Source organism: Malania oleifera, chromosome 11 (assembly GCF_029873635.1).
Source record: "Malania oleifera isolate guangnan ecotype guangnan chromosome 11, ASM2987363v1, whole genome shotgun sequence".
In the NCBI taxonomy this organism is placed as follows: Eukaryota; Viridiplantae; Streptophyta; class Magnoliopsida; order Santalales; family Ximeniaceae; genus Malania; species Malania oleifera.
This window is the reverse complement of record NC_080427.1, coordinates 61,848,938-61,872,059: the sequence shown is the minus strand read 5'-3', so window position 1 is coordinate 61,872,059 and position 23,122 is coordinate 61,848,938. Positions and strand designations below refer to the sequence as shown.

At 36.4% G+C, this 23,122-nt stretch overlaps 1 protein-coding gene across 2 annotated transcripts in view; it reads right to left on the bottom strand.

Annotated features, from left to right (window-relative positions):
* LOC131167895 (uncharacterized) overlaps window positions 1–23,122 on the bottom strand; it is a 97,980-nt gene that overhangs the window by 3,848 nt on the left and 71,010 nt on the right. For both annotated transcript variants that reach the window (XM_058126955.1, XM_058126957.1), the window contains exons 21-28: window positions 17,858–17,994; window positions 17,590–17,771; window positions 17,074–17,466; window positions 16,652–16,774; window positions 15,308–15,373; window positions 13,408–15,227; window positions 13,059–13,338; window positions 9,419–9,652 (exon numbers count right to left, since the gene is read on the bottom strand). In XM_058126955.1, coding sequence (XP_057982938.1) covers window positions 9,419–9,652; window positions 13,059–13,338; window positions 13,408–15,227; window positions 15,308–15,373; window positions 16,652–16,774; window positions 17,074–17,466; window positions 17,590–17,771; window positions 17,858–17,994 — 3,235 coding nt within the window. The remainder of the gene's footprint in view (window positions 1–9,418; window positions 9,653–13,058; window positions 13,339–13,407; window positions 15,228–15,307; window positions 15,374–16,651; window positions 16,775–17,073; window positions 17,467–17,589; window positions 17,772–17,857; window positions 17,995–23,122) is intronic.

The window sequence follows — 23,122 nt, the reverse complement described above, 5'->3', positions numbered from 1 at the left end:
AATCAAAGTTGCTAAGGGCAAGAATTCTAGCTGAGTTGTTCCAGAGCTGACTAAAGTTTCCTCTGTGGAAAATGAATGATTAAGGCCTGGTAGGTTGGGCTTGGATCTTTGATGATTATTTTAGACCTGGGCTGTTTGTTAGACAACATCAGAGGCCTCTTAAAACCTCTAATGGGCAGTCAGATAAAAAGGCCCATAATTATACTTATGATTCCAATTTGGGCTAGTTTAATGAAAAGGAAGACCCTCCGGCTAGTCTCAAGGCCACCTTCATGGACATGTCCAAAAATTTATCACTACTGATAACAAGCATTCCAGTTGAGTGTCAATTCCCAATTGAAATGAAACCCATAGTCTTTCTTTAAAAATATGGGAGGGGCAGGACTTCAACCTTCAGAGCAGAAGCTAGATGCTATCATCACAGTGGTCAAGAGGAGAGAAGTAGGTGTCCCCAAAAACAGGAGAGAGAAAGAGGTGGAATTAGAAAGGTTGGTTTCTAAAATTCAACTAGTATTCTGGAAGTCCCTCGTAGAGGAGAAGATCGTACGTAGGCAGGTCATTTGGGATGAAATAGGGGGAGTTCCGTAACTCTTGCAAGGATGATATTCAGGATTTTACGCTGGTTTAAAGGAAAATTCAGATGAAAAGGGCGTTTAGATAATTTGAGTCGTCAAAAAATTTATGCTTGCCGTAAGGAAGTGCAAGTGGGTTTTGAAATGAGAAATCATCTTGAATAAAATTCAGATATTTTTGGTGGGAAAAGAAAATCTTAAGAGAAGCAATAGGTGTTTGAAGTATAGTGAAGGATGAAAAGAGGTGGGGAGATGTCTTGGATGATGATAGGCAGTAGAGATTTTGAAAGTTATAGGGGCCTACTTTTGGATGAAATTTCAGATCTGCAGGGTTATTCTTCCGACTCTTCTCCTGATCACCTTGGGGTCCTATCTTATGTACCGCCACCTCCACTAGAAAGTTCAGATGGAATTAGTATTTTTGAGGATGATATTTCAATTAAAGAACAAAAGGTTAGTGATGAAATACTGCCCAACCAATTCAAAAATTTTCTGGGAAGTACCTTCAAGCTGAGATAGCGAAGTTGATATCTTCTGCCCTACAGACGACAACAGTGTCATACTATAAAAGCTGGTTATAAACTCCAATTCCAGGATTAGCAAACTGACCTGCTATTGGAAATGTACGGCCTAAAAAGACCCATTATGACAATTAATGACTAAAACCAAGCATTTTACATTTAAACTTCAAGGTTTCTGATCTAAAATGTTTTTTCTGCAACATAGCTAATTAATATTTCTGCTACTCAAATAAGTCACAAGAGCAAAATGGATCAACTTTATTAAAATTTTTAGGTTTTACAAGGAACAATCGAGTTGGTGCAACGTAGAGCTAGCGCCATGTGGAGGTCATGGGTTTGAGGCATGGAAACAGCCTCATACAACAACATTAGATAAGGCTGTGTACTATAGACCCGTTGTGGTCCACCCTTTCCTAGACCCCAAATTGCGGGAGCTCTGTGCACCAGGCTTCCCTTTTACATCAACGAATGATATCATCTGAAGTTAGGTCACAAAGTATTTGCCTTGAGATGGCATTTAGCTTGCAGAATAAAAAAACATCCCCATGAAACAAAAGCACAAGGAATCTAATTCCCAGGATTGTCATGCCTATCTAATGAGAATATTTTTGTTTGATTCACGTTGTAAAATCCTAGGAATGTACACAAAATGGCCATCGCATTGTTTAATTTAACAAAGGAATCTAGACAAACATTTCCATAAGATTACCACTATACCCTTGACTTGCGTATGAATAATATATGAAGAATAATCAAATTTTTAGCACAAAAACCTACTAAGAGCATGTACTAGATTAAATAAATGTCCTAAAAAGCTCAACCATCATAAATAAATAAATAAATAATTCAAGCCATAATTGGGGAGCAGTATGGTCTCAAAATTTCAACTATTGTTATATTACTACATCATGATAATAAGACTACTAACATTTTTTATTGATTTCAATTGTTATTATTATTATTATTAGCATGTAATAATATTATATCATGAGGTCCTCAATGTCCAACATGCCAAAGCAGTTGGCCCTTACACATGGGGAGCATGGGAATGTGAGATTACAGCCACATCAGATTCTAAGCCCAAAACAAATATTAGAATGGGAAGTTGAAAAATGTGAACCAAATGCTCCCTAAAGGACCAATAAATTTAGGTATGTTGAGAGTAGCAATTAGATAAGCATTTCAATTAGATAAGAATCAGATAAAAAGTATATCAGAATAAACTCATACTTAAATCCAACACAAGGCATATTATAAAAATAATATAAAATAAAGAATTCATTAGATTGCAGGAGATGAATCAAATAAGAAACTACTTGAAGACTTGGAAGTGCATATATGTTCTGATAAAAAAATATTAAAAAAAAAAAAGTCCAGAAGCTTTACAAAAAAGTAATCTCACTTTCCAGCTCTCCAGCAAGTTAATTCCTGAACAAAAGTCATTCCTGAGAAAATTTTGTGAAGCTTCTCGCCTTTACTTGGCCAACCTTGTCCAATTCATGAATGAATATGTTCATTCAATGTTGATTTTTTTAATTAGATAATATATTTACAAAAATAGATTATAATACACTACGGGGTTGTGAGTTTTGGTGGCGTGGCTTGGCTTGGCTAAGCTGGGCTAAGCACCCTTTGGTGATGTTTGGTGCAACATAGACATGGAATAGGCCTCGCGAAGAGGGAGGGTTTTAGCCCACTAGATGGCATAAGGCATGCATCACCCCCCCCCCCCCCCCCCCCCCGGCGCCCGCAAAAAAACCCCAATAAATAAAAACCAAAACAAAAACGTTAAATAAATAAATAATGCTGGATAAGCTATCATGGTAACCAAAAGGACACTGGTGCCCTTTTTTCCTTTCTTTTGTCACATTGTTCTTTTGGTTAAGAGAATTTTGGTCCTGTGAATAATCAGTCTGTCCTTCATAGATAACAGCCCAAACATGGGACATGATTATCATTGAGTCAAATCCCCAACACTCCCTGAAACCTGTCGGAAATTAATCAATTTATTTTAATTTTGGACATGATTGATACACTTCTTGGCACTTCCTGACACAACAATGACACCTCTAGAAACTTCCTGCATCGAAATGCCACACTTTTGTTGTCCTTTTAATTATATTAACAAAATCGAACAAAATCAGGAGAAGTCAAAAGACTAAGAGTCAATAGGTTTTTGACATTGGAGTTATTGGACATTGGAGCACTGCACCACTGTCCCAGCCTTGTCGAGCACCATCAACAATGTCCTTGAGTTGTTTTTTTTTTTTTTTCTGTACCAAACTAAGTGATGATAGTTGTTGAATAATTGGGTAAAATGAAAGACCTAACTTCAACGATAGATCTCTTCTATTTATAATATACGTCAAGTACAATTCCAATGACCATAATACCCTTACTAACTCACACTTATTAATATAACTCTAACACATAATAATAATAATAATGCTAAATATCTAAATAACCATTAATACTCCCCCTTAAGCTGGAGTATATATATCATATGCCCCTAGCTTGTTGCAAATGAATTTCACATGAGCACCTCCCAAGGCTTTAGTGAACAAATCAGCGAGCTGAAACTGAAATTTCACATGAGTGATTGTAATGAGGTTCGGTACAAGTTTCTCCCGAATAAAGTGGCAATCAACTTCAACGTGCTTTGTCCGCTCATGGAAGACCGGGTTGTAGGCAATATGAATAGCAACTCGATTATCAAACATAAACTCCGTAGGCTGAGAATGTGGCAAACCTAGTTCTTTCAACATGTTCTTCAACCAAACAAGTTCACTTGTAATGTGCGTCATGGCCCTATACTCTAACTTAGCACTTGACCTGACTACCACAGTTTGTTTCTTACTTTTCCAAGATACCAAATTAACCCCAACAAAGATACAGTACCCAATTGTGGATCTTCATCAAAAGGTGACCCAACCCAATCTACATTTGTACATCCCTGAATATGAGTGTGGACCCCATCTTGATATAAGAGACCTTTCCCTGGTGCACCTTTGAGATACCTTAAAATGTGAACCACTACATCCCAATGACTTGTTCTTGGGGAATTGAGAAACTAACTCACAACACTTATTGTGAAGGATATATATAGTTGAGTGTGTGTGAAATAATTCAACTTTTCAACAAGTCTCTGACACGGTCCTGCGTTAGACAACAAATTACCCATATCTAGCATTAACTTACTATTGGGATTCATGGGTGTATCAAAAGGTTTGGATCCCAACAGCCTTGTCTCATCTAAAAAATCATAACATACTTCCTCTATGAAAAAACAATTTGTGTACAAGATCTCGATACTTCTATACCCAAGAAGTACTTCAATGCTCCCAAGTCCTTCATCCAAAACTTAGTTTGCAAGAAATGTTTTGGGTTTGAATACCTTGATTATCATCACTAGTAATCACAATACTGTCCATATACAATATAAGCAAAATCCTTTCGGATCCTTGGGGATAGATTATGACAATAAAATATAGAATGATCTATTAAACATTGTTGAAGGTCAAACTCAAGTCTACAACACTAAAGCGACCAAAACATGCCCTCGAAGATTGTTTTAACCATATAGTGACTTCCTGAGCCGACACACTAAGCATGAATCTCCCTGAGCAACAAGCCTAGGTGGTTGCTCCATATAGACCTCCTCCTAAAGATCATCATGTAGGAAAGCATTCTTCACATCTTACTGATGTAGAGGCCAGTGATAGGTCATCGCTAAGGAGATGAACAAATGTAATGAGGCGAGTTTGGCTACAGTCCGAATAGTCCAGGCCATACACCTAAATATATCCCCTTAGAAACAAGGCAGGCCATCGATTGAGCCAGGGAACCGTTTGGATTAACGTTCACAGTGTACAGGCAACAAGAACCAACCACATACTTATCAGGAGGAAGACATACCAAGTACCAAATATCAACCTATAGAGTATGCATCTCTTCTATCATTGCATTCCTCCATCTAGAATGGGACAGGGCTTCAAAAATAGATTTTGGAAGAGCAAAAGTACTAACAAAATAGTAATATGAGGGTGACAAGAAATCATAACAAATAAAATTAGAGATTGGATGTTGGGTACAACTATGTTTACCTTTTCGAACAGAAATGGGTGGATCAACATCTTGGGAAATAGGATCATCTAACGAGGGAACTAGAGGCGTAGAAGTGGAAACTTGAGGAGACTCTCCTCCCTTGTGTCCCCATGTGTATACATGCAAATTGGGATGATCCAAGCAACGAGAAGGGCTCAAATTGGATGAAGATGTTGGAGGATTGGGCACAAATATTAGCTTAGAATTTGAAAGACGTGGTAGAGGAAGGGAATCATTAAGGTCAGCAGAACAAGAATCAGAGTAGTATGGTGTAGACTCAAAAAAAGTGACATCAGTATAGACAGAATCAATGTAAGGGAGGACTATAACACTGATATCCCTTTTGAGCATAGGAATACCTTAGAAAAATACATTTGATAGCGCGAGGATCCAACTTATTTGTTTCTAGAGTTAACTGATGGACAAAAGACATAACCAAATATACGAGAAAGGGAGAACATAGAAGCTTTAGGGAAGATAATTGAATATGGGATTTTACCACCAAGGATAGAGGATAGCATTTTATTAATTAGAGAGCAAGCAGTGAGCACAACATCACTCCAAAAAACTTTGGGGACATTCATTTGATGCAATAGGGTACGACTAATTTCAAGAATATGTTTGTTTTTCTGTTTTGCAACTCCATTTTGTTGTGAAGTGTGGGCACAAAATGACAGATGGATCACACTAGAATTAGTCATACAGGTGCAGAATTGGGTACTAAAGTACTCCTTAGCATCATCACTATGAAGTGTCTTGGCTGGCATATCAATATGAGTCTTTATTTGAGAACAAAAAGCGCAAAAGATATTAAACAATTCAGAACGATCTTTCATTAAATACAATCAAGTCATTCTAGACTAGTCATCGAAAAATGTAACAAAGTATTGAAACCCCAGTTTTGATATGACATGACTTGGACCCCAAACATCAGAATGGACAAGCATGAAGAACTATCTGCCCATTTGTTGACTCAGGAAGCAAAGGGAACACAACGATATTTTTCCAACAAGACTCGCACTCAAGACTAGACACAAAACTCATGGTAGGAACTAGCTATTTTAATTCGTCCAAGGATGGATGACCAATGGGACAATGGATTTGAAGCAGTGCAGCAGCAGATGCGCAGGCACTAGGATAAGAGAGCTACTCAAAGTAGTAGAGTCCACAAGCCTCATTTCATGTGCCAATTGTCTTCCTTGTCTTCAGATCTTGAATAATCACATAATCACGAAATAAGGTTATAAAACAATTTAATGCCTTTGTAAGCTTACTGACATGAGATTGAAAGGGGACTTACGAATGTGAAAAACAGAAGAAAGAGACATGGAGGGAATGAGATTTAATGTTCCTATCATTTTAACTATAGTTGTCGACCCATTAGCAAGGGTAATTTGAGGTAGATTTTCACAATACTAGAGGGCAGAAAAGAAGTTGGTTACGCTGGTCACATGGTCATTAGCAGCAAAGTCAATAATCCAAGGACTAGTGGGGAGATACCAGATGACATAAAAACTATAGGATTACCCTTCTAAGCAAAAGATGCAATGTGATGAGATGCTTGTTGGGATGTTTGATACTATACAAACCTTGAACAATCTTCCTTTGAGATAGTTATAGTATATTGTTCACTTTAACAAATGCTTGACAATGGAAACACACTTTTGGAATTTGAGGATGCCATCCCAACACACACAACCTCGATACAGCAGCAAACAAATGCTCTTGGAATTCCAAAAGTGAACTTCTGGACCAACCGAAACAATCACAAGTGAACTTCCAGACCAACCGAACCAAACATAAACGAGTCAACCCCTAATTCAACCATGAACGAGTCACCAACAACTGGAAATAACACTGCCACAACCCTAAAAATTCAATGTATAAATGCTGCCACTGCTTCAAGAGACTTAGGCGCAGCCCCAAGAAACCAACATACAGCTCTAACAGTACCAAACAGCCTCTATATAGTAGAAAATCTGAAGGACACAATGAACACATCCTCCTGGAATTCATGGATGCCATCCCAACACACAACATTCGACAACCAGAGCAAACCACAGGCACACAACTAACAAGAAAGACAAAAACGAATCAAGAACACAGCAATACCACTATTTCAGGCCTCAATGAACTCTATAATTATTGACCAACAGCTTCAGGCACTAGCAAGCAATCATTCCCATAATGCTGCACATGAGCAACTAAAAAAGATGATACCTTTGGACAAAAAAGATGACAAACTTGGTATCATGGTGTGAGGAAGGATTCAAGACATTTGGGAGGAAATCGGGGCAAAATGGATACTAAAAAGTGTCTCAGGCACCGGTGCGTGGGGTCAGCACTGACGGCTTTCCACCGGTGTGTGGCGGCACGTGGAGGCTCCTCTGGCTGTGAAATTTTGAGGGCTGGTAGATCAGCAGGCTCTGTGGCTTGCTATGTGGTTAGTTTTGCAAAATATGAGGTATTTCTTGAGGTTTTGAAAAGGGCAGCAGCGTCCAGGATTATTCCGTCGACTACAGCTTTTTCCAGCAATTGCTGAACCTGCAACTGGACTTTGGTGATGCTGATGACCCTTCTCAGCAGGTTTCATGGTATTATGATGTTTAGGGTTTGATTTTGCAGTGGCCATGCAATAGGGTCTAGGTCAAATCTTGCCCTGATACCATGTTGAATAATTGGATAAAATGGAGGACCTAACTTCAATGATAGGTCATTCCCTCTATTTATAATATATGTGAAGAACAATACCTGACCATAATAGCCTAACACACACTTATTAACATAACTCTTAACACATAATAGTAATCCTATGACTAAATAACCATTAACATTGTTAAAGCTCGATATACATTGTTGGCCACAACCTAATAGCTTAAAATTTTAGGTAAAGTGATAATCTAACATGGCATCAGAGTTGGTTTCTAGGAGGTCCTAGGTTCTAATCTCATGGCCCGTGTTTATTATGTGGTGTTTAAAATTATTGTATTCCCTTTAATGGGTGTAATCTATCGTGTGTGTATATCTTCAAGTGCTGTCAGGCTGCGCGTGCGGGGTAGTGTTAAAGCTTGATATACATTGTTGGCACACAACCTAATAGCTTAAGCTTTTAGGTAAAGTGATAATCTAACAATAGTATTAGTATATAGAATGTGTATCAATAATTTTTCATAAATGACGAATATATTTCATTTTAAATCAAAATTCCACATGTCGTCTCCTCATTTTTCTCAACGTTTCCATATTGCAGTGTCAATATCATATCATGTCCCATGTCTTGTGTTGGCAATTGGTGCTTCCTAGGTCAAATCCTTCTTGAAAAAAATGCAAAAAGGGAAAGAGAAGGACAATTTTGTTCCCAAAAGTATGCATTAATTTTGTTAAAATATGTTGCACAAATATATTGCACAAAGATTACTCAAAACAACATATAAAAATCATTCATTATACTAGCCAATACATGAAACACACATGCAAACTCCTGAAGTTTTTTTTTTTTTTTTTTTACTGGAGGATTTCAATAATTATAGCAAATGGTTAAAGTTGGTCAAGTGAAGAAATGGGAAAATAGGCTTAAAGAAACAGCACAAATCCATAAAAACACATAACCCACAAAAACTCCAGGTGTTTTTCAATGTAAATCACCAAACAAAAATCACAGTATAACAAACAAGAGTATCCCTAGCCCCACCCACCTACCTAGAGCCTAATCCAAGTCCTAGGAGATCAATGTCAATGTTCCAATGGGATAGATAACTGCTAAGTGACACAATCCTACATCAGGTGTGTACTAAGGAGACATTGGTCATATAAGAAGGTACTACATTTCAACCCTATAAAGCGTCTTTTATGGCGCAAAACCATGAGAACCAAGTCCAAAGTAGATAATATCTTGCTGAAGTTAGGGCGATGCATTTGGTATTTAGAACTGCCTTGGGAATAACTACCATACGGGTGGGTCTGACATAAGGTGTAATGAAGTCATTCAAAAAAGGGGGGCTGTCACTATTCCACATCAAGCATGTAGTTGGCCATATAAGAACGAAGGAGATTTCAACCTTGTAAAATGCCTTTTATGGGGCAAAAGCACGAGACCCAAATGGGCCAAAGTAGATGATAACTCACCCAAATTGGGCCAAGATCATTACACTATTGCTACGCCACAGATAAAAGATGAATTGAAAATTCATCAAGTTCATGATAGAAAGCAATGGTGCATACCTCAAGATCGCTTTCAAAGCACAATTCATGAAACTGATCTAGCATTTTCTCCAACATAACTAGCGAATAATATGCTTCTTTCCAAAGAGGAACTTTGGTTTCATTAGAAAGATCTAGTTGTCCATCCTTGAAAACAGTAACAGCAGCCTGTAAAATTGTTCTGGTCACTGGCAGTACACTACTGACACGTTTTCGAAACTCCTTGTCCATAACTTCAACCAGTAATCCTAAAACCTGCACAAATTATCACATAGGCCATTACACAATGAAAAAACACATCCAATACAGTTTAAATCAAGGAATTCGAACCAATGGCCTACAACCTTGAAGAATACATGTCAAACAATAACAGATTTAACACATTTGGAAAACTTGAGGGAGCATACCAGCACAGCATGATACACAGAGAGGAGGAAGATTACTTCCATAAGGCGCAAGTATAAATGACCCATATAAATAAACAGTGCACGAGATAAATATTTTCTAGGTCCCAATATGAACAATTGCTCCATGATAAATGTCTTATGGAACCCTACTATCGTAAAAATTAAAAGCATCTGATACTATATTCTTTTTTCTTCATGGTTAGAAGCATTATACCTATATTGTCTAATCATGGAATCCTGAGGAAGCATAACAGGTAAAAAAGAAGATAGTTATTCAATGGTGAGTCATAAAATAGCAAGAAAAGATAGGGAATTTTTTTAGGAGTCTCAAATTAACAAATCGGAGTCTGCATAGAGCCAATAAGCAATGTGTATACACAAAAGCGCACAACATATTATGACACAAAAAAGTATCAATACATGTTATCTATACATGTAAGGCATGGAGGGTAATGAGATTCAAATTTGGTTTATCTCCTTGAAAGAATGGGGTTGACATGAGTCTTTAAAGTGGTTTCAAATTAAATAGTACCACCTGTGCTATGATGCGTGCACACATTAGAATCACATACAAGTATGTGCGTCAATCCATGCATAACACCAGCCAGACAAGGAACAAAATCATAAATTTAACAATGAAACAAAAACCCAATATACATTACAAGCAGCAAATGTCACTAGGAAAGTGGATATGATCATACACCGTAGCAAAATATATAAACCTGATAAGTTATCACAAACAATCAAGGAACAAGGATACCCATAAAGTTTTGAAATCAATAGTAGGATAAGACAATTAGATATTAAGTATTAGTATTCAATTTGCAGCTTTTTTATCACTTTTGGAGCACTTCGTTTCTTTATTTAATTATTTTCCCAAAAGGTGAATTTTATAAATTATGACATTAAGATGCAATCATGGTTTTCAAAATACGCATTCAACATTGCAAGATGCCATTAGCAACAATATTGGATACACAATGTTGTATCAGGAGTGCTCCAATTTACAACTATACAGTCTGTTTACAATCACTGTGCCTCCAAGCTGGCTGTTAATTGCTTAAAGTGTGTTTAAACCTTGCTTATATATATATATATATCAAGGTTTTAAAACTTAAAAATAAAATTTCTAAACAAAATTCTAATCACTTTCAGAAAAATATATCATAATTGTAATTCAAAACTATATTGAGAATGAAGTGATCAAAGGATAAAACAATTGATGCTCGTACGAAGAGGAAGTACATTTTCATAAAGTTTTTCTTCATTTCTCAGTTAAGTGAAACAGAAATCTCAGTATTTACTAAAAAATCTACACCTTTTCATGCTAAAAATTGGGCTTAAAGTACTTAATCTGATGTCAAGCAATCTCTATTCTTTACTCCTTACTGTTTCTTCCTTGGTAAACGTTCTATGCATTTTCTGATGATAATGTGGATTATGAGCATGTCATGTTATGTGAAGCCCTTCATCAAATTTATGCTTTTTCATTTAAATTTATACATAGTGAAGAGGAAAAAAAAAAGCAGAAGCACTTTTAAAACATCACTATGAAAGATTTTGGGTCAAAACATGTGAATCTGTACCGTATCTACATGCTTTTTTTTTTTTTGGCATACGAATAAGTTATTAGAAAGGAAAATAGTACAAGAAAAACAGGGATGATAAGATATCTTTCCTAAACAAATGAAATTGACCAAAATAAGAAATCTGGAATAAAAGGATTGCAGCTCAGCTCTACTTGAGCAAAGCCACCCAGTCTGCTGTAAATCTACCTGAGGAAGATGCCAAAAAACAGCATTCGCCAAAACCCACAGCGACGCAAGAAACACAACTCTTATCCCTAGCAAGTTAAGAGGGGTATCCAAATTGTTAAAAATTCTGTCATTTCTCTCCAACCAAATACACCAAAAGATAGGTATACCCAAATGCTAGCACAAAGCTTCACCTTCCCCTTTCCAAAACCCTTAAACGTCAAACAGAAAAACACCTCCCGAACCCAATTCTCTCCAAAAATACCAAAAAATGTGCTCCGAAAAGACCAAAAGAAGTAACAATGTAAGAACAAGTGAGAACAAATCTCTCCACTCTTAAAGAAAAGACCACACACATCAGGTAATAGAGACTTGTAAGGTCTATGTTTCTAAACCAAGTCAATGGAATTTATTTTTCCAAAATTGATTTCCACAAAAAGGGTATGGATGGGAGATGGGCTACTTCCTACTTCCATTTGTGTAGCCCAAGCCCATTAGATCTCCAATAGGGAAGGAAAAAAAAAAAGGCATTTGATGACAGTTACAGAATGTCCATGGTGACCACATGTTACCACAGGATCATTGCCATTACACAGATTGCCATCATTTATATTTTTTTTATTTCCTATGACTATAACTAGGGAAAGAAAGCAAATCTATTTGAATGTCATTAACTCAAAAAACTTAATGCCACTAAGTGCTTCTCCATTTTTTAAAGCATGTGTTTTGCTGTTAGAAAATATCAAAATCCCTACCGATATCCCAACCAGTCCCCTTTGACAAAATCCATACACCACAGTAATGTAACATCTTATCTCCTCCAGAATCCCATTTAATCTTCCCCACAACAATTTCAGATCTACTAAAATCTATTGCATTAGCTAAAGAGTGATAATGAGTTTATCTAATCTCAGCAGGACAATCATACAATGCAACAATTATTAATAATCCTACTGACAAAATATTATTGATAATCCTTGTCAAAGAACAAACTATGGTAACTCTTTATCTACTCATCATATCCATCAGGTCTATCTTTGGCTCATCAGTGATTGAACAAGATAAAACTCTGAGGTGGTTCTAAGACCATAGACTTCACCAACCCAATTATAGCAAAGCAAAAGAAAAGAATTCTTTTCATCAAATTATACAACAAATATAAAGCAGAAAAGAGTAGGATTCAAACTCTAGAAAAACATTTTCAATTTTCCACTGTCAGCAAGAAAAAATTATCATTTTTCAAAGAGTCTATTTTATTATCTCCTTAGCCCTTATTGTTATGATTGCAGTGCCCCATTTCTACAATTTCAATTCTTCCATTTATAATTTTTTTCGTTATCTTGAAAACATTCAAAAAGTAGTGAATATTTAGTTCCTTGTTTAATCAGTTAATTGAGAAACTTCTTGTATCAATTAATTAAGAAACCATTACTTTAATGTATCATGAATAGCTATGCAGAATTCCTGCAATTACAACAAATGTCCAAAAGGTGATTCTACCTGTGCTGCAGCACTCCAAAGTTGCTGCTTTTCGCCCAAATACCAAGAGAGACAATAATCAAGAACTAGCTGAAGTGAATGCAGGCTCATACGCTCAATTAAATGTTTCATGGCTGCAGCTGTCATGGAACGGATCTTATTATCATGATCATTGGCCAAGCAGATTACCAAATGAACAAAAAATGTCTGGGACTGCTCATCCACAATGCTTTTTGGAAATTTAATTATGATGGTATGAAGCATTTCAAGCACAGCTTCCTTTCCAGTCGAATGCTCATATCTGAAAGAAATATTGAATTGTATTGGAACCAATTAAGGATGTAAACTCAGATGTAAATAGATTCCTTACCTTAGATTCACAAGTAGGAGATCGAGATGCTGCTGCAAGCGCTTCCCAGACAAGTGATAATCAAGTAAGAATTGCAACAATATTTTACTGCATTTCTTGCGGATTGGCTCTGATTGGCTTGTTACCATCAATTCTGAAACTCGAGTGACAAGATCATAAATCTCATGTACAACCAACTTGCGGTAGACAATTGCCTTCAAAAGTGAGAGTGCAACAAAAGAGGGATTAGTTTCAAGATCAACAAACAGTGGACACTGGATCAACAGATGTAACTGATCTGTTGAAAGAGTAACTTTGGTGCTCCGCAAAAGAACTGTTAATAACCTCAAACAAGACTGCATTAGAGGACTGCTTGCTTTAAACGAGCTTTGAGCAATATCCAGAAGTGCTGCCTTTATCTTATCGGATTGAGATTCAAGTGCTGGCAAAGGCAGCCTTATCAATTGAATGAGGCATCTAAGAGTTGCAGACAAGATATCTTCGAACTTAGAATTCAAGCAGTTGCCAAGAAGTTTAATGAAAGGATCCAACATTGATAATAGCTGTTCACTCTTACTGTCTACTTTTCCTTTCTTTAAATGATTATGCAACAACCCAAGTGCAAAAACCGTAATGAGGTGTGAAAATTGTGCCTCAGCACCAATGTTAGTGCCTGAATAAATTCCTTTCCTTCTCACATCACTCCTAAATTGCTTATCTGTGCACGAAATTGAAGAATTTTCACCTACATGATTTTCCTTAGTCATCCCATCTTCAACGAGGTCATATATAAAGATAAATAAGTCTGTCTGATCAACTGATGGATTGCCTTCAATGCCAGCGGCTATATGACTTAACATGGTTTCCAATCTTGATTTCATTTTTGCTGTCAAATGCTTCTGCAGATGAGTGGTAACAGGAGAAAGTAGTTTGAACGCATGACTTTTAAAGGTTACGTGTTGGGCAATCAATTTGAGAGATTCAAAAGACTTGTTCTTCCTAGTCTCTTTCATTTTTGAAGCAATCTTTTCAACCTCTTTTTCCTCAGCAACATCTCCAAATATATCATTCTCTACAATAGAAAGTAGATCTACCAAACAATAATCCAAATTCCCGCTAATGGGATTCAGGTGACTTGACAAAATAAAATTTAAAGTATATCCCAATACATGCCGCTCATATCCTCGCTTCAAAGTAGTCCGCAATGTGGAGATGACATCCTGCAAGTACCCCAGCCCAAGCACCTTCAAACAAGCAGCCAAAGCAGACCTAGCTTCATCACGGGTGCTTTCCAGACGACCTTTTAGGAAGTTAGAAATACGACGAATAATACTTGGTGTATGTGATTCCATAATGTCTCTTGGAAGCAACTTCAGTACTTTCAATGTAGCGAGACTAACATTAACATTGACCTTCTCAGAATCAGAATTCAGTATCTTTTGTAGCTTGGGTAGCACAGTTTTACGTAGACATTTCTGTATCTCAGTAAACATAACAGACTTGTTGCCCTTGTGCAGGACCGCTGACAAGCCACTTCCCGTGGTGTCATGACTTGAAACATATTCCATACCATCTCCAGCTTCTTGATCCAAACTAGCTGAAAAATGGAAGTGATCCAGAATAGAGCAAATAAGCCGCAGCAACATCTTCTGTTTATCTGGTTTTGAGGTCATCTCCCTGAAGCATCTAACTAATAATGCATAGTATGAATTCCAGTCCATGTGACCAGAAATAGAAGCAAGAGTCTCCAAGCATGCATTTCTAACATGCTCTCCCTTACCATCTTGTACATCAAACAACACATTCAAAAAAAGTGGGACAAACACTTTATTTGTAATGACCTGAAAGATGAGAACCGTACTTTAGAAATCAGGAAATTTTGGAAATGGTACCTATCATACCAATAGGAGAAAAATGTTACCTCTGGCAAACCGCCTTTACTGACAAGATCCTTGAAACGTAACAATGCCCTTGCTCTCCTATGCTTCTGAAAGAACAAATATAATATGTGAGAGGTAGAAAATTCCTTGCATGAATATTCCTTCCATTTTATTCATGTTATAGGGCACAGATGACAGATATCATCATTTTACATTGCAGTGGCCAGTAGCATACTGTGCAGGTAAGAGGTGTACATTAGCTAATTTGTATGCACAAGCACATTTGCAACCTTGTGTACATTAGCTAATTTGTATGTATTTTGGATCTTATAATTCAATTTTGGTAACATTTATAGTAGGGCAATAAATTTATATTAGTTTTATATTGCTATCAACAAGGGAAAAAATTATTTTCCATATTTTATTAATCGTATATGAGATAAAAAAAAATTAACAACGAAAATACATTAGCTTGTAATATGATATACACTACTAATCTATTCAACACAGAAAACATACATATGTTAAAGAAATTCAACACAGAAAACATACATATCTTAAACCAACAAGTTGTGCTATAAAACCAAAGCTTCAGAAATTACAACACTATAATCAGAACATTTATCATCAAAAGTGAATTATTAACAAAATGAAAAAGATAAAAACTAGAGAAGAAAATGGGGTTGAAGTTGAAAAAAATAATACCAAGTTATTGATATTAACAAATTAAATACAATTTTTATTTAACAATATATTGCTCATATCAAATTGCTAATTTATGCAAATCTTGTGGTTCTGGATATTGCAATTATCATTATCACTATTATCTTCTTATCTTCACATAGCTAATCCAGAACAATTTATGGAAATAAAATTGTGAGAAATTAGAAGAAATGTATTAAAATTTTTTTTTAAATCCAATAACAGTTTTGCCATGGCTGTAGTAGTCCCATAATGGATATTAGGCAGCAGTACCAGTCCATAGGGTTGCCATGGATACCCAAAAACCAGTTGGTTAATGGCATTAGGTGACAGTTGCTGCCACTAGGTAAAACTATGATAGATTTATTTTTTTTTCAGTTACTCTGCTAACATGATATCAGCAATTTAAGTTACAAATATAAAGAAGCAGGATGCCTAGTGGTCAGCTTGCTTCTCTCCGCATTGAAGAAAACATCTAAACCAAAAAAAAAAAAAAGCAAGATAAATACAGCTCTTCTACAAGAACATTCAGCAATGGAACATTTGGGATACTATAAGAAGCATAAAAATATTAAAGGTTAAAATATCAAGATACCATGATATTGCATGTAAAGGTCACCATAAGGAAAGAATGTCCATGTCAATATACGGAGCCTTTACCAGTGCAACAAAAAGAAACTGACCTGTAAGTGAACGATATTGTTGAAAAAATCTACTTCCGGGTCATCATTGCACAAATCTTTGAATGACTTAAAGCTCGACTCTGGAAGCTTTGACACTATTTCACGTAGTAAGTCGATCCATTCCTATATCACAACAATTCATCATTTACACCATGCCAACAATAAATTATCATGGTTGAAATTTGTTTAAGACTAAAAATATCAAAACTGTACTGATATTACAACTTCCCACAATCATTTATCAGCATGAACTCTTTGGACACACCAAATCAAAAGAACTGAACGCATTCAAATCATCTATCAGTAAACAGATAAACAAACACATACATATCCACACGCGCGCAAATTTTATAAATATGCAAGAAGTTTATTTTATCTTGAAAATTTTATGTCCTACAAGATAGTGAGAAGAAATAAAATACCTTATGGACAGAAGTTTCTTTGTTCATTGCTTCACGCATATGTTTCAGAAGAAATTTATTTATTATGCGCAAAATACAGACTCCAGTCCAACCTTCATCAGCAGATGATATCATCACTTCAGGCATTTCCGAGTGATTTCTTAACTCGTGTGCGAGAATTTGGGCAGAGAATTCAACAAACGAGAGCAATGACCTAAATGCACTTTGCCTCAAAATTAATTCCTCAGATGACACATCATATATACAGTGTGACAAAATCATTAAAGCATGATCCTGTTGAGCACGATAAAAGAACTCTATATTGATCTGGTCATAAGCATTCAATATATTATCATAATTAAGCTCGCCCATTTCCACAGCAGATGTTGCATTCAGTTCACGGAGAAGTTCTGCCTGTTACCCAAAACAAGAAATAAAAGGATAGAAACAATAAGTTATTCAGATCTTTAAAGAAATCTTCCAAAAAAAATCTTCAAGAAAATAAATTGAACGGTTAAAAATGATGTCTATCAGTACCACTGTGACTAGAGTAGGGTCTTTTTGAGAAAGACTAACAAAGAGATCACAAATAGACATCCGCACATCCAGCCCAGCAAATGTAAGGAGAGGGGAAACTTCACTAAGAATTTTTGAAGTGATTTCACCTCCCACTAATTGTACAATATCTCGAATAACTTGCAAAATTTCTACAAAAACATCTGCAAGAAAAACAATTGGACATCCATAGATCAAACAAATAGCAATATAATACATGTTAATATCAGAACCAATAAACTATTCTTACCGGAATTTTGAGCTCTCATCCTGATGAGTGGAAGCAATATCTCAACAAATTTCCTCGCCAGAACAGGCCCTTTTAAATACTTTGACAATAGTTTAAATATTTGAAGTTCTGATTCTCCTGGGCATTTAAACAATTTCCTGGTAAAAGAATATTGATTAGTCATAAGAAGGCTTAGCAGAGATATTGATTAGTCATAAGAAGGTCTCTGCTAAGCAGAAACTCTCTTTGCCTGCTCAAAAATAGATGCAAATGCACCAGCAAACCAAGTAAAAGAAGCAAGAAAAGAAAAGTTGCTTCAGCCCACTATAGGGATTTCAAAAATAATTTTGCAAACTAGAATCACATAGTATATGATGAAGCTTAAAATCATCCAATCAAAGGTACTGTAAAATTCAGATACAGATGTCAAAGGGCAACAACACCAACAGAAATAATTATGGTTAGAATATCAATAATAATAATAATAATAATAATAAATATGTTATTATTTTATAACAATAATTATTATATAAGAATAATAAAAACTGAATACTAGAAAACCAATGATACATCCTTATCTTCAAGTTTTGGAGGGGGTGTCAGATGGAAATTAAAGATTAGATTTGACTTTGCATTTGTTCAGACAATTATATTGGGATTTCAAGAATTTTGGGTCAAGTTTTCAAAAAATTCAATATCGAATCTCAGATTTTATGGAAGAAAAGCTAAAAGTTCTGAAGAAAACATTAAATTTCTTTTCAATTGCTGGCCTGCAGCTACAATAATGGAGTCAGGGACCATAGAACTGTCCTCTATTTTTTCTCATCGCAAATCTACAATAGTTAAAAATTGGGGGTCTTTTCCTTCTTTTCAAATTTGAGAAGAGACGGAAACACTAAAGCACCCCACCCCCCCCCCCCCCCACCCACCCAAAGTAAACAAACCACCAGAGGTTTGATCAGGCAATCGCCATTAAAAGATCCATGTCAGAAACCCTCAACTAAGCATATCTGATTTTCTTACTCCTTCCAAAAAATTGCCAGCAGCAAGCTTCTCGCTCTCAATTGGTGACTTAATTCTTCAAGCACCATGGTTGTCTCCCTCCCTCCCCACTTTCACAGGAATTGCACGCAGAGCCATTGGACTGTATTCAGCAACCATTCTCCCAATAGCAGGAGCAGCATAGAAAATGTGTCCCCCCTCCTAGACACATTTAATCATGTTATTCTATTTTACCACTCAATTATTTCACCTTTTTTTCCTTTTAATACCAAAGGAAGATTCCAGTGAAGAAGGAAGAACGTACAAAAAGGAGAATAAGAAATCATCCTAGTCAGAAAAGAAAAAACAGAAAGTAGAAAAAAACAAATCAAACTAATTAAGAAATCCAATTCTGTTTGGATATCGAAGGTCGCTCACACCAGAACAAGGCCAAGTAAAAAATCTTTTCCCCTAACAAATATTCAGCCTCACCCAAAAAAACACGCAAGCTGTATTCCAACCCAAACCCCACAGCAGTGCAAAAAAAAGAAAATCTCCATAATGCTATAGCATCCTTTTTCCTTACCAAAACTAGAAAAAGAAATATCCAAGTAGTTCTCCACCATATCCAAGAAAACCAAACTTTCTCCGAACAGGTAAAAGCTTAGTCCACACTTTCTAAGCAAAATCACAGAGCTAAAACAAATGAGAAGCTGTTTCTGGACTTTTAAAGCATAAGGCATATGTCTAGAGAAAGCCTTAACTTTTGGGGCAACTTTGGCCTTCCCGAATTTTTTAATGAATGGAAAAAAAAAAAAAAATTAGAACTGGTCAAAAGATCACAAAAACTATCCGCTCCAAAGAAGAGAACAGTTATTCAATGTCAGCAACAAATAAGGAAGCTCATCTGGCTCCTTGTCAATAATAAATCCACAAAAATGAAAATCCTAATAAGGCATAAGACTATCTGAAACACCCAAAAAAAAGGGGGGTAATAGCAGTTTTATTCCCTGAATTCAAAATAAAAATACAAGGAAAAGAAACGGACAAAACCACATTCCCAACGCATATATCTGCCCAAAAACGTATAAGAGAACCCTCACCTAGAACAAACTTAGCATGCGCAATGAAGAGCAATCAATTTGAGAAATAGTCATTCACAGACTTTCCGAAGAACATCTAGATCCCAAGATAATATCCCAACATTCACATGCAATCCAAGCTTACTTTTAATGACTCTATGCCAAAGGGATGAATCCACTAAAGGGAACCACCAAAGCCATTTACCAAGAGAGTAATGTTTTTAGACACCAAATTTCCAAGACCCATACCACCTTCCATTTAGACACATAAGATCCCAGCCAACTAAATGATCCCTCTTCCCTGCTGCCCCTCATAATTTTCTCGAGCTTAGTAGCAATCCCTGCATGAATCCTAAAAATTGAGAAATAATACAAAAGGATACTAGCAAGATAAGGCAGAATTCCCCTTGTCTAGTGCACCTCGAGGCACTATACCAAGACTTAGTTTCTATTGTGCACCCTGATATTTGCAAATAAAAAAATTCTTGTACACCAAAAGTAATTTGATCTGGCAATGGAGGAAAGATAACTAATTCTATATATAACCATGGGTAATTACTTCATCAAGAGAGGGGTTGTCTATCTAACGCTGAGAGCCTGAATCAAAGAACTGTTAGACAAGGAGTGTCCCCATTTCTTGTTTTCCATCGGTAGTTCATTTCTTGAGTAGATTGACAGGGTTTGTGAGGTAGCCAATGGGGGCAGTGAGACGGTCATAGTGTCTCACCATCAGTTTTCCCAATGACACTATCTTCCTTTTAGGGAATCCAGGGGAGTCTTTCCCAATGTGCTTAACATTTTACAACTTCTGGTATGGGGTTAAAAATTAATTTAGGAAAAAGTTGCATACAAGGTACAAATTGGGAAATGATAGATCTTTGGAGTTGGCTTCTTCAGCAAGGTGTGCTATTCTTGATTCACATTTGACATATCTGGGGGTTCCTTTGGGTGGTAATCCTAGATCTGTGGGGTTTTTAGGTTCCTGTGGATGTGGTTGAGAAAGTGGCTAAGCAGATGGATGAAAGGTTGCTCTGTTTTCTTAAGGTGATCAAATTACTCTTATTTAGTCTTGTCTTTCTAGTGTACCCTTTTATTTTTATTTTTTTTGTGCAGTTTTGAAGTTTCTAGGGTGGCAAGAACTATTGAGAAATCATGAAAGACTTTCTTTCGTCTGGGATTGAGGAGAAGGATCATTTGGTTAGTTAGGAGGCGGTGTGTAGGTCAAAGAATGTTCATGAGAGATTTTCTTTCTTTTAGAAATGGGAAGAAGAAAGATCATTTGGTTAGTTGGGAGGTGGCATTCAGGTCAACGAAAGTCCACGAGAGACTTTCTTTCTTCTGGGAATGGGAAGAAGAAAGATCATTTCGTTAGTTGGGAGGCTGGAGGCAGCATGTAGGTCAAAGAAGGAAAGGGGTTAGGGTCTTGGGAATTTGGTGTCTAAAATCACTGCCTTGATGAGTAATTGGTTAGGGAGGTTTGCTTTAGAGGAGAACTACTTTGGCAAAAAGTTAATAAAAAATTAATTTGGCTTACAGGAAAATGGGTCGGATATTAATGAAGGTTTTAGATCTGTTTTTTGAGTCATTGGAGATGTATATTACAGCCTTATCCACATTCCATCACCAATACCAAATTCAAGGTGGATAATCAGTGGCTCATTCATTTCTGGGAAGACCCTTGGGTGTGGAATTCGGCTACAAAATGGAGCCGTTTTTTCTTCTTTTCTGGGGAGAATTTCTCATGGGATTTGCAATTTCCGTAGATCTCTGAATGATAGAGAGATGGAGGAGCTTGTGTCGGAAGTATGTGAGGAAGTGGGTGCTGGATTCTTCGGGAATTTTTTCTTGAAATTCAATCTTTGAATTATTTTATCCGGGTGAATGTTCATAGTTTCATTCTGTCACAGAATTGGAAGGCTAAAGTTCCCTCTAAAATAAATTGGATGGTTGTCCTCAATTGAGTTTACAAAACAATCTATTACAGAAAAGTAGGAGGCCTTCTATGGGATTACCTCCGGATGCATGTGTTCTTTGTTTTCATAGTTTTGAATCTGCCTCTCATTTGTTTACCCATTGTTTTTCTCTTGAAGAATTTCGAACAAGCTTTTTGGTTTTATTGGTACGCGTTAGGTTTGTCTTAAGTAGGTGGAGGATATGCCGGCCACTTTTTTTGGGCTTCGGATGGAACAAAGACAGGTCTGCCCTATGGAGATGTTGCTTGTATGCCATGTCATGGGGTATTTAGATGGAAAGAAACACTCACATTTTTTAAGGAGAAGAAGACTTCTTGGTCCTGATTTGGGATAAGATTCAATACCATCTTTATGGGTTGTGGTTGCTGGTTGCTTCAAAAGAATGTGTTTTGAAGTTCGGCGTGATTAGTTTGCTGTTTTGTATTTTATTTTTTTGTTTTAGTTTTTGTTTTTCTGGAGGATTACATATTCTCCTGTTTTGTACATTCTTTCTCTATTAATATACTTCTTGTTTATTAAAGAAATTACTTGGTCAGGTGAGGGAGCCCTATGAAGGGGATATTGTGCACATGGGAGTCATGCGATTTGCAACAAACTATATTGCCTCTAATAGCCTCCAAAAAAAAGGATAGGTAGGTTTGAAACTCTGAACCATCATATGAATGGCTTGGCTCTTAGTAAAAAAAAACCCATCCCAGAAGCTTATTTTCAAATCTTTCCTGCCCTGGATCCCGTACTCCACTGTCCTTGAAATATCTCTATGATGACTTCCGACCTTACAACCCAAGGCACAAGCCAAAAGCTCCCTTTCAATTCCTCAATGGCATTTCACTCTTCCCCAAATTCACCTTAAACCCAATGCTGTCAAAAAACACAATAAGATACATCTTGAATTCACAATTTCTTTTAAATATGACACAAAAAATCATGGCCTTGTCTCCATAAATGATGGGAAATTAAGTTCCCTTCAAGAAGCAACCCATTCCCTGTTGCCATAGCCAAGATTTTGCATAGCACTTCCATCACCAAAACGCAAAGAGGATAGAGGACAATACCAAAGGCAGTTTCAATCATGGATTTAAAATATTATAAATTTATCCACACAAGAACATTAGCATAGTGAAACTTACACCTTCTCTTATTCTATCTGATTTAACATATCAATCAGAGTCTTCTAATTTCTATTTACAACATGTAGCTTCCTTAATAAAAAATTCATTCCATTATTTTCACTAACACTTCAATTTTCT